At 38.4% G+C, this 12348-nt stretch overlaps 1 protein-coding gene across 1 annotated transcript in view; it reads right to left on the bottom strand.

Annotated features, from left to right (window-relative positions):
• Positions 1-12344, bottom strand: part of LOC111341697 (intersectin-1) — a 32556-nt gene extending 20212 nt beyond the window's left edge. Inside the window, exons 1-17 of the mRNA XM_022948680.2 lie at positions 11873-12344; positions 11673-11756; positions 11078-11141; positions 9692-10338; positions 8812-8875; positions 8254-8543; positions 7691-7953; positions 6188-6337; positions 5872-6012; positions 5285-5369; positions 4836-4975; positions 4318-4510; positions 3195-3515; positions 2975-3090; positions 1414-1698; positions 594-826; positions 268-353 (exon numbers count right to left, since the gene is read on the bottom strand). Of these exons, the coding sequence (XP_022804415.2) occupies positions 268-353; positions 594-826; positions 1414-1698; positions 2975-3090; positions 3195-3515; positions 4318-4510; positions 4836-4975; positions 5285-5369; positions 5872-6012; positions 6188-6337; positions 7691-7953; positions 8254-8543; positions 8812-8875; positions 9692-10338; positions 11078-11141; positions 11673-11756; positions 11873-11918 (3208 nt within the window). The 5' untranslated portion in view covers positions 11919-12344. The remainder of the gene's footprint in view (positions 1-267; positions 354-593; positions 827-1413; positions 1699-2974; positions 3091-3194; positions 3516-4317; positions 4511-4835; positions 4976-5284; positions 5370-5871; positions 6013-6187; positions 6338-7690; positions 7954-8253; positions 8544-8811; positions 8876-9691; positions 10339-11077; positions 11142-11672; positions 11757-11872) is intronic.
• Between the last annotated feature and the right edge of the window lie 4 nt (positions 12345-12348).

Below are 12348 nucleotides of genomic sequence, written 5' to 3'. Positions count from 1 at the left end.
CTATTTGGATTCCTTTTCTGGTCTTATCTGGCCACATAAAATGTGTCCTGCATACTACGGAACGCGCACAAGGAACTGACGTAACAGAATCTACTGCACACCAATCTGCATCTTAGCCCAAACTTTCTCCAGTGCCCTTATTTTCGAGTCGATTCAACTGATCATTTTGCCTAGTTTCCCTAAGTTGTTCCGATCGATTGAACATCATCGAGGGCGATTCGAAAAATCAAACGAAGACCAAGTTTGGATGAATCTTTCGTTACTTACCAAACAGAGTTGTTGGTGAACTTGGTTCAGGAGAAGGGTTCGATTCTAGAGTCTTACTCGGCTGTTCTTTCGGTGCCCCGTTTATCCTTTCGAAAACAAAACAAAACAGAGCAAAACAGAGGAATCAGTAAGAGCCTTTACACTGATAGATTATACTTATAGGGTTAACTCAAAGAGCAGGACCATAAGAGCGGGTCGATAAAGGTGACAAATTGAGGCTAATAAGAGGCTTGACGATTGCCTCCTGAATACTGCCTTCAGCGCCACTAGCGATACCAGCCGAGCTGAAGCGCCACAAGTTACGAGGTTTCAGTTTCACTACTTACTCGCCAGGTTTTGTGGCTCCACTAACTCCTCCGAGAAGCTTGACATAAGACTTAGGAAACCATCCAACACTGCCGTTGAGTTCTCCAAACCACCACATATCTTGCTGCTCCTTGACGATAATCACGTCGTTCTTATTGAACGTAAGATGGTCTTCTTTCTTCGCTCTGTAAGGATACAACGCCATCACTCTGAAGCCTTCAGCAGACTGTTGAGTGGTAGCAGTCTTTGGGGTCTGCAAGAAAATTTGTATTAGTAGGTAATTGGAGAGAGGCAATATGTATTTTGAAAGGATTCATTAGATATGACTTTCTATGTAGTAACCCTTCATAAATTTCTACATCAACACTTTCGTCTCCGAATAATGCATGAGCAGATGGCTGAACACGTTCTGTAAAAATCCAGCTAGTACGCCAGAAATTGGCCAAACTAATTTAACCAATGTTCAATTATGATACTCAACGTTTTACATTTTGCTTCAAGTTTTCCTTTTATAACCTTTAAACTCCCGTAAGTGACCAAGACAGACTTTCTCCTTACAACAGCAATACAAAATCAAGCAGACAAGTGATGAGATTAAAAATATATCAATTTAGGGATTATGGGTTACTTACATCATAAGAAATGTATGGTAATAGTAAGAAAAATTACTAAAGAGATCTTGGGAGCAAGACGGTTAAAACTTTTTTCACACCAGCTTGATTTTTTATTTAGTTCGTTCCACAGTACGACGATGAAGAAGATAAAGGAAAATAAAACCCAAACCACAATCAGAACATTTACAGCTGAACCATGTCAAGTATTCATTTCGTATTCTCTCACCTCTGCGACAACATTTGTGTTTGTTACAGAAGAGTTCTGGTTCATAACTGCTGGACTGATTGTGCCCCCTGTGGCAAATTGCATACTGAGAGCTGCTGCAAGAGACTTTACAGTAGAAGAGCTCTCTGGAGGCGAAACACTGACGGTTTCTTTCTGAGATTTCGCCGTTGATTTTGCTTCTTCCTCTGTAATTTTTTCAGCATAATTTTCTGGGAACAAGCCTTTCTTGCCATTTGACTCACCCAGAAGCCAACCAGGCGGAGCCTTACTTTCACTGGGATCAATCTGGGAAAAGAAAAGGTACCTTACATCAATGTACTACCTTAGGCGAACAACTAATTACAAATAAAAAGTGTTGTGATTGAACGGAAACATGCTACGCATATGTACAGGTGTACACAGACCTTTTATAGAAATTGGCCAAAGAAGACCCCTGCGGGAAGCAACTAAAACAACCAGAAGCTGGAAAGTTCGTAGTGAAATTTATACGTAAGCTCATGTATCCATCTTGTTTTCAGTTATGTTTTCACAACTTAATTTCAAATTGGTGGTACTTAATCTTACACATAGTTTTTGTGGCTCGTTTGGCACTTAGATGAAAGTTTTGTGCGGCATTTTTGTTTCAAAGTCAAGGCCATACTCTGTGTATGTACAGCATATGTACAGCATATGTGCAGGCACTGTATGGCTAAAAGTGGACACTAAATTTAATACAGTGGTCTGTTTACCATGTTGAAACATGTCGAAAGTCAGGGAAAAATTACTTATGGCTTACAAAAAGTGAAAATTGGACCAACAAGTGATATACACCCCTTCTTGTGCAAGGGCCTTCAACAAATTTTTGTTAAAGTCAAAAAACCACTTAATTGTGGACCCTTCACATATAAGCCGTTCATCAGAACGGTACACAGAACTCACGGATTCTTCTTCATTTGCGCCTACCAAGAAATAAATTATTCTTCATTTTCCTGTTTATGATACCCACAATAACTCACTAAGAGGACCTATAACTCACAATTAACTCTAGAAAACTCTCTCTGGAAACTCGACATTTTTGTCGCGTCCGGTTGTCTGATTTTGCTCGCACGTGTTTCTCTATACCCAGGTATGAAACTGTCATTTATGGCAAACACTCTATTACATTTCTAGGGCCCAGGCTATGGACAAAATTACCCAAGAGTATAAGGGAGGTCGAGACCCTCAAGTCGTTCAAAGGCAAGATACGCTAACTCAGTATAAGTGAGCTCTTGGATGATGGCTGCACACGCTGTAGCCTCTGCTCCTCTTGAATTTTATATATTTTTATTACAAATCCCGTAACTAGTTAACTATAGATTTTCTCTTAGTTTTAATATATATACCACTGTAAATAGCTCCTAGTCTTTTTTATTTTTTAGTGTCCCCAAATTAGTAAGGGATTTTTCCCTACCTAGACGGCTCTTGACACTTTTAATAAAGTCTTACTAGTACTACTATTACCTCATTCGCTATTACTCGCAAGCGTCACAAATTAAGAGGGGTGGGGGTAGGTAAAAACTCTTGTACACATATGGACACTCACCGTGACCATGTCTCCTTCTTCAAGGGCCATCTCATCAGGATTTCTGGGTTCAAATTCGTACAGAACTTTGTAGTATTCCTTCTTTGAAATTGGTTTAGAAATTGGTTTAAAGAGATCTGTAATTAAAAAGAATTAAGGTCAAAAAGAGCTCAGCACTATCGATCGGTAAAAAGAATGGAACCATATCCATTCCATCACTGTCAAATCTTAGATAACTTACTTGAAGGGGCTGGTCTCACTTCTGCTGATTGTTCCTTTATTATTTGTTGCATCTGAAGGACCTTCTGCTTAACATCACCAGCTGATGTTTTTCTAGTGCTGCTGGTACTACTGGTGGTTGACTCACTACTGATGTGCCTAATCACTGGGGGTGCACTTGACACTAACATCTGTTGTTGTTGGACTAGTATCTGGTCTTTCGTGATAAGCTGCTGTTTTTTTAACTCCTCTTGGCGTCTAGCTTCTTCAGCCTGTCTTGCTTCATTGAGGCGTCGGCGCATCTCTTGTTCCTTCCTCTGTTTTTCCTGTTCTTGTCTCATGGCTAAAAGTTGACACAAAACACATGAAATGACAGTGCTGAAATGCATACAGGTTATGCAATGAAGAGTGACTTGCTTCTAATCTCTTCTTGCTGTATCACCATTAAATCAAATGTAAAGGTCATGAGAATAAAAGAAATGATCACTTATTCAAGAAGCTCGTGCTTGCAAAAAGAAAAAACTCCCCTTGTCACAGGATTTGTACCCTTTTTTAACAACAAATTTCCAGGACTTTCCAGGTTTTCCAGGACCCATATAAACCCTGTTGTCTGTACCATATAGTAAATGTATAGAGAACAGTGTTAAGGATATGAAAAAGGCGGACTGTTTCCTTCCGATATAAATCCTTTAACTCCCAAAAGTGATTAACATGTAACTTCTCCCTATAATATCCACACATCAACCAGTAAGCAGGTAATGAGAATACTCAAACTTATCAGATAGACATTGTTATTTTGATCTAACATCAAACCCTTAGAACTTATTCTCAGGGAAAATTAATGCGTAGCAGCTAGAGTGGAGAGTTAACAATCAGGGCTCGGTTGTTCAAAAAGTGGATAACACTAGCTATCCAACGGATAAATCGCTATCCAGCGGATAAGTGTTAACAAAACATACTGCGCTATCCACTGGATACAGAGAGAGATATCCAGTGGATAGTGTTATCCATCCTTCAAACAACCCGGGCCAGATCTCTGGAGTTTAAGGGTTAAAATAAAAAAGAGAGGACTACCTGTAACAGCAAACAAACGAGTCATTTCCAGGAGACACGTAAAGAAAGTGCTAGCACTGCAAGTTACTCACCCTCTAGCTCTCTTTCACTCTGTTTCCGTGCCTCCTCTTCTTCCCGTTTCCGTTTCAATTCCATTTCTTTCCGCTGTCTATCTTCTTCATCTTTACGTTGTTTCCAAGTGGTGTATTCTCTTTGTTTAGCTTCTGATATGTTTTGCAGCCTGGCATTTTGTCCAGACAATTGCTGTGTACTTGTGTTTAGATCCTGAAAAATGATTGTTTGTCTATGAGAAGGTAGGCAGGTTACCGATTACAAGTACAAGCTAAACACTCGCACACAGTAACGCACCTTCCAGTGACGTGAGAATTCTGTGGTCCAAGTTTACATTTTTAAGCACAATTGCACAATTACTGTGAGCAGGTGCCATGTTTGCACCTTCTAAAATATTGCATTTATTTCAGAGCATGATGTAGGTAAGTCTGACTCATGATCAATAAAAGAGTAGAAGGTACAGTATGATGCATCTTATACCTTTAGCCTCAAATCAAAGAGAGACTAGCATCTTACTTTTCATCTTGCTTTACAGTACCTTAAGCTGTGTATTAACAGTGTCGAGTTCCTTGAATTTCTCAGAAAGAACCCTCTCCATGTTGTTCTGTAATGTTTGCAGTCTTCTCAAGTTTCCCCCTGAGTCTTGTACACTGGCCATTACATTACCATGAGTGTCTCCTAAAAGTTTTTAAATTCAAATTTGAATAATTGCATTTTATTTACTGACTGTACCTTCAAGGAAGCAAGCCATGAAGTGAAGTAAGGAAATGTTACAAGGTTCAAGGGTTATACATTCACACCATGAACCAGAGAGAGCTCAAAGCTTATATATCTAAACTGTTTCAAGCACCCACTTTACATCTCATTGGTTGAAACATTTCTGCAAATTCTGAGACCAAACTGAAACATATAAAGCATAAAATATTGCTGTATACAACATTATGTAAGTTTCACTTCTTCTTTTCTCTTGTGACACACCAGACTTACCTAATTTGTTAGAATCTATTGAGTTGATTTCCTGTGAGAGTCGTTCACTCTCCTTCTTCATAACAACTATCCTTTGCTGGGAGTCCTACATTGTATGAGCAAAAAATTTAATATTGTGTTGGAATGGTCAATAGTAACATGTCCACAACAACTTCTTCTTCCACAAAATAACATAAATAAGGAAAGCTAAGCTTACAAGCAAATGTCCTCTTTAAATCTTATTACAACAATGTAAGAAAATATGTCATCACACAAAAATGGGAGCAAATGTATGGAACAAGCTTCCTCATAAGCTTCAAGAAATGTATCAAGCACTCTTTAGCACGAACATGGTCTGTTCCTTCAGAGCAACTAGGTGAAATTTGGATTTACATTGCTCAGCAAACTGCCCAGAAAGAAGTTGTGTAATCAACAAAAGTAGCACACTTAAAAGCATAGGCTAAATCCACAGGTCCAACTGTCAGATAAACTGTCTTGCTGTGAAAATATACATTGTACAGACTGATGTTCTTGTATAGAAAAAAGTTCTACACACAGCTACCTTAACAGAAAGGGCAAAAAGACCTCAGAATAGCATTTAGACATACCTTGATATCACACTGAACCCTGCTAATCTCTGCTAGTTTCATTTCTTGGCTCTGATTTATAAGATTAAGGGCTGACTGACACTGCATACATGTTTGCCTTTCTTTCTCTAAGGTCTCTTGTGCTTCATTTTTGGCCTGGTTCTGTGCAAACAGAATAAAAATTGATGAATGGTTATTACCTTGCAGTATTCAACTACACTGAAGTGAATACACCCTGTCCTCTATGATCACCTTCGTAAACCTATACAGGAAAGAGCCACGCCTACAGAAAATATCCTCACTTGTTTCTAAAAGATAGGGAAGCACACATACTTACCACTTTAAGCAATTCTTCTTTGAGTTTCTGGACCCGTGATTTTAGATTATTGACAATATCTTGTTCCATATTTTTTTGATTTAATAGTTCTTCTTTTTTTCTCTTTTCCCATTCTAATTGACGTTGTCTCTCTGCTTCAATTTGGGCAGCCTATAAGAAAAAAAAGTATTATATGAAAAGCTAAGTGACACCTACACTTTGAGGTGCAGTCAAGTGTGTCACTAATGTTGTTACCAAATTTTGACACAATCTGTGATCTATTAACGTACAGATGCACAGCAACATGAAATCTTATTGTAAATGTAATCTGCAAAGACACATAATGCACCTGCACACACACACATGTACACACACACACACACATGTACACACACACATGTACACACACATGTACACACACACACACACACATGTACACACACACATGTACACACACACATGTACACACACACATGTACACACACACATGTACACACACACACACATGTACACACACACATGTACACACACACACATACATGTACACACACACACATGTACACACACACACATGTACACACACACACACACACACATGTACATACACATACTTGATGATCAAAGAAGTCATTAGCCACAGTGTAGGATTTAACAACTACTGGCATTTAAATAATATATAGATTCAATACCAAACTCACCACACTTAAATTCAATGAAGTACACTGAACATGTATAAAGAATGTACAGGTTAATCGTAATGAGACTTAAAAGATTCAGCAATGGGTTTTTTCCAAAGGACAGCCTTCATAAATTCCAAGATCAACACTTAGGTTTCTGAGTGGTGCATGGACAGTTTAATCATCAGGCTGAATTCTCCATTTCAAAAACAAGTGGGGCAGTGGGTCGAGTTTGCTGTGCAAGTTTGACTGAGGTCGTTACTTGGGACACAAATCTTTGTTTAATATAGATTTGTGTCCTGAGTGACGATCCCAGACAAACTTGCGCGGCGAACTCGATCCACTCCCCCACTCGATTTTGAAATGGAGAATTCTTTCATTCCCTAGATCTTACTAGTAATTCTCTTCACTATATGGGCCATACAATTCTCATGATGTTTGTTTGGAGAGTTAGGTATTAGATCAACCAATAGTCCCTTAATTCACATTTTTCTTCATTCTCACCACTTGATATAGTTTTGATGCTATAAGGAAAATGTCTGTCGTGGTCAATCATGGTACAGCAGTTAATGAGTTAAATGACAGATCACATCTCATGTCTTGGATTGATCAGTGTATAACATGTGCTTCATCCAAAGCTACATTACAGACCTATCCATTCCAATTGCATCACACTTGCCACCTACCCATCATGTCCTCACCAATTTTTTTCAAACTCAGGGTCATTCATGCCAGAATTTTAGCATTGCAACATATAAGCGGCATGTGCATGCATTAACCAATACCCTTACAATGTAGCTAACTTTACTACAAAGGATAATTGCACATTAACATGCTTGAATCTTACAAGTCTCTGTTGAATCATTTTCTTCCTCAATGCTTCTTGCTCTCTCTCCATCTCTAGCTGTTGCTGTCGCTGTTTCTCCAGCTCTGCTTGTCTCTTCTGCTCAGCTTCAAGTTTTGCTCTTTGTCTCCTTTCCTCCTCCAGCGCCTCTTTCCTCTCTCTCTCATCTCTTTCTTTTTTCATTTTTTCTTGCAATTCCATGCGTCTCCTTTCAAGTTCCAGGCGGCCCTTTTCAAAGTTATCTTTCCTCTTGTCTTCAAAAGTAACTAAACAAAAAGGAAATTAAATCAATCACCTAGTGACAACCCATACTGTCTGCAACTCCCTGTGAGTTGAGTATATAACCAAAATTTAATTTTCTTATGTTCAATGCAGGTTTTAAAACAATTCCTTTGTTTGATGACCTTCATGGGAGAATATATTACAAAAGGTTGTAAAACTTGAGCTTGAGGATAAATAAAAAAAATTGAGTACCCCACAGGGCTATGCACTTACATATACATGTACATGCAAGACCTACAGTGTAAACATTTTTAAAGGATATGAAAACAGCTGTTCAGACTTACAAACTCCCTTAGCATTTGAGGTACTTCCAGATCGTGCCCTTCCATCTATGCTTCCACTTCTCTCTCTTTCACTCCCACTTCTCTCTCGTCCACTGTCAGACCGTTCACGACTGTCTGCTACTGGTGAAAATGTAGTGCTTGTTTGCCGTGACTGGAATGAAGGTGGAAGAAGCTCTGGGGGAACAGTAGGGGGCAAGGCCTGACCATGCTTTGCCAGCTCGACAAAGTGCATTGCCAATGCAAATTCTTCAATATTAAGCTGTCCATCTTTGTCTACATCTGAGAGACTCCTAAATTGTACATAAAAAAAATTGGGTAAATTACACTGTACGTGTTGTAAGTCCAAATGTTTTCCAAAGAAAAATGAAGAAGAACAGCATTAACTGAGAACAAGAAGCAATGCATGATAAAAGGGAGAAATAATTTAAATTTTGGATTTTCAACCAGTATCCAACTCTCCAGATTGTTTTGAATTACCTCTGGTAATAGAGCTCCTCCTAGTTATTGACAGATTAAACAAGACAGACATATTGTTTAAATCCAAAAGTGAAGACTTACCATATTTGAGCAAGAATTCCCTGCGAAAGCCCTGACTGAATTAACATACTTCGAGCTTGTTCCCCTAAAAAACCAGACAACAAAGTGCCACAAGCATACATGTATATATACATTGTACTTAATAGGCCTTTTGCAGTTAGAGATCATGTGCTTAGATACCGCATAGAAACGCCATACTGGAGAGCAAGTACTCCAGTGATCTCAGACAAAATAGAGATCACAGAGGTCTGCATTCAAACAAAGAATACAGCGGATAACAAGTTAAAAGGTATCCCAATTCAAGAAATCTTGTAAGTTTTAATCAACAGCTTCCTTGGAGTGTACCAGTGAAAAACGAATTTTGGTGTGATTTTGTTGCCGATACACTCCGGGGAAGCTGTTGATTACTTCTTACTGGATTTCTCGAATTGGGATAGCTTTTGATCTGTTATCCGCTGTATTCTTTGTTTTAATGCAGACTTATGTGACCTCTATACTGTCTGAGATCACTGGAGTGCTTGCTCTCCAGTATGGCGTTGCTATGCGGTATCTAAGCACGTGATCTCTAGCCGCAAAAGGCCTATTATGTTAGGCTGAGTCAATTTGACTTCGAAAGGGCTCAATACTGATGGTGGCCAACTAGCCACAAACTAGCAGAAATTCAGTTTTGGCTAGTAGTTTTCAATTTCTGCTGGCCAGTTTGGCTAGTAAACAAACTGAAATTGTTGTAACATCTAAGATGACACTAGCAACTTGGCTAGTAAGATGAACAATTAGTGTCGAGCCCTGTTCGAGAAGCAGTTGTTTCATTGATGCTCGTTACCTTAGTAGGGATATTTTGACTTATAATCTAACAAATATTTTTGCTCAAAGCCCACAATTTTCCTTGAACTTTGCTCACCTGATAAAAAGCCTGTCTTCTGATAATTATTTGCTTTAAACATCTGATTATATTTTAGTCTATTGTTTGGTGATATAGTTCCATACGTTCCTGTTGCAACTTGACTAAAACTTCCAGTCAGTGAGTTAGCTCTGCGGACATTAGGAATTCCTGGCCCAAAACCACTCTGACTTTGACCTCCAGGCCCATTTATTATTGCTGCACTAGGAGCAGCAGTGTTTAAACTACTGCTCATTCCAACATTAAATGATGATGACAATGACGCTGCAGGTACGCCTGCTGACATCTGTGGTCCAAAAGAAGAACCAAATACAGAAGATGATCCAGAAACCGCAGCTCTTGTTTGTGGTGGTGATTGGTTTATTCCTGACCATGAAATGCCTGAAGTTTGTTTGTGTGGCAGGGTCATTATACCCACTTTTGAGAAGCCATTTGATATTGGTTGGTTAGGAGACTGACCCCAATCAGTAGAAGGTTTTGTTTTCTGTTGCCCCACCTGAAAAGTGCTAGGCATTGAGGTCATTTTTAAACTGTTAGGGAGAGATGTGGGCAATTCCACTCCTTTTAACTTGTTTTGTATTAAATGAACAGCAATTGTGAATTCTTGCATGGTCATCTTGCCATCCCGGTCCATGTCTGCAAGATTCCTAGAGTGACAGTTAAAAGGATCTCAGTTTTACCTCTGATATATTGTTATATCAATATTGTTCTATTATACACAAAGGTTTAAAATAACAATTACAAGTAGATCTTTAGAATGAATAAATATCATTTTCTATACACCACCCTACATATACACATTTCAACAAATTGTGTATGCATCAATGCAAGTAAATGACTGATTTCAAGGTTCTGTTAGTTTACACCCCCCTTCCTAATTTGAAGGCATTGCAATTAATGAGTGTGGGTTTTTATTTAAAGAAAAACAATATTTTCAATCATACATAATTATTGTAGACTTTGTAAATTGGATTTAAGTATACAGGTTTGTAACTTAGAAATTTGGCAGCCAGCTAAAATTCCAAATGACAAGGCTCAAAGATAACAACACTTGTAGGTGTGTGATATCAAAAAAGCCCATCATGTTTTGCTGATCAACCACCAGCCAAAAACCTACTAACCAATGATGAAAGGTTTTTCCTCCTGTGAATTTTGGCCGTAGCCAAAGCTTAGTGACAACCCTTTGTATGGAGGCTTATCAAGAAGGAACTAAGTTTAGTTTGAGGCTTAATTTAACAATAAAACAAAAATTACCCATTACATAAAATTATGGTACACTCAAAGATAAATTGAATTCAGGTATGATAGTCAGTCACACTAGAACTCTTCAATGCATTTTCTCCATGCAGCACATATTGTATCTTCATGAGTTTGAACATATCTTACCATATTTGACCTAACACCATTGGTGAAAGATTAGACTTCAGGAAATACTTCTTGGCTTGTTCTCCTGGAGGAAATACATATTAGCACCATTTATGATCCTCTAAAATTAGCCAAAGCCTTTAATTGTCATCAGAAACAAAAACTAAATGATAACCCTGAAAACAAATTTCACTTTATACAGCTGTATATATGAATAGTATTAGATTCCCTTTCCACCTGTATCTGATTAAGGCCCCTTCTGATGTAAATTTTTATGTGAATGACTTTAATTTTCCTTTGGAAATTTTTGGTTTGATACATAAAATTACCATTGCGTTTCTCAGGATGCAATCGTTTAAAGGAGTGCTACAAAGAATCTTTCAAATTAATCTCTGCGTTAAGGATTCACGTACAGATCTACGGGTCGGATCAAGGAGATTATATAGTCTCAAGTTCAATAAATTTCATTGTTTTGATGGGAACAATTGGATTATCAAGAGGCTGATAAAACTTGAATACAAATGAACACGTTACAACAAGAATGTGCAAATCTGGTGGCAAAGATCAGAAGTATGCTTAATTATAATTGTGACCAATATAATGGAATTCATCAAACCTGTCAGAAAACCACTCGCTGGATTCAAACTTTGAAAGGTCGCTTCGTGTTTAGTCCGATCTTCAGATGTTATCACCCACGAGGCTAAAAGAGAAAGAGGGGAGAATCTTGGCAATTCTACCCTGCTAAGTAAGTACAAAAAAAAAAAAAAAAGAATCTATATATGATGTATATGTTATTATTCAGACAAGTGAGCCCACCTGGTAAAGAAGGGCCAATTCCGCCTGGAGATGCCATCTGTGACATTGTTGAATTCACTCCTTCGCCATATCAGAAATGCCTTTGTCTGAACTGATACACAAATAATATAACAAACAAAATAGAGCGCTGAAATTTCAGTTTTTTATCCCGAGAATAAAATCCTCATTTCACCGCGTCAGACTTCTTCATTCAAACTCGAGCGAATCAACAATCTCATCGACAACACAGCAATATTATTTCAAAGTGACGGTAGACGGTGAAGAACATTCGATGAAGCACAACACAACAGCGACTCCTCTGACAGGAAGATTCACAGGTGAGCTGAGGAATTAATCTCTGAGGACTCTTGGAAAACTAAAAGTGTTAATACACAGTACGCTAGTTAACTGTGATCTATGACTACAATGATAAAACGAGCTCATGCCCCTCTGGCATTCGAGCTAAACAACACATGCAAAGAGCGCAAGCGCAATGC

This window comes from Stylophora pistillata, chromosome 8 (genome assembly GCF_964205215.1).
Source record: "Stylophora pistillata chromosome 8, jaStyPist1.2, whole genome shotgun sequence".
Taxonomy (NCBI): domain Eukaryota; kingdom Metazoa; phylum Cnidaria; class Anthozoa; order Scleractinia; family Pocilloporidae; genus Stylophora; species Stylophora pistillata.
The sequence above is the reverse complement of the archived record's forward strand: the minus strand, read 5'-3'. Positions and strand labels throughout refer to the sequence as shown.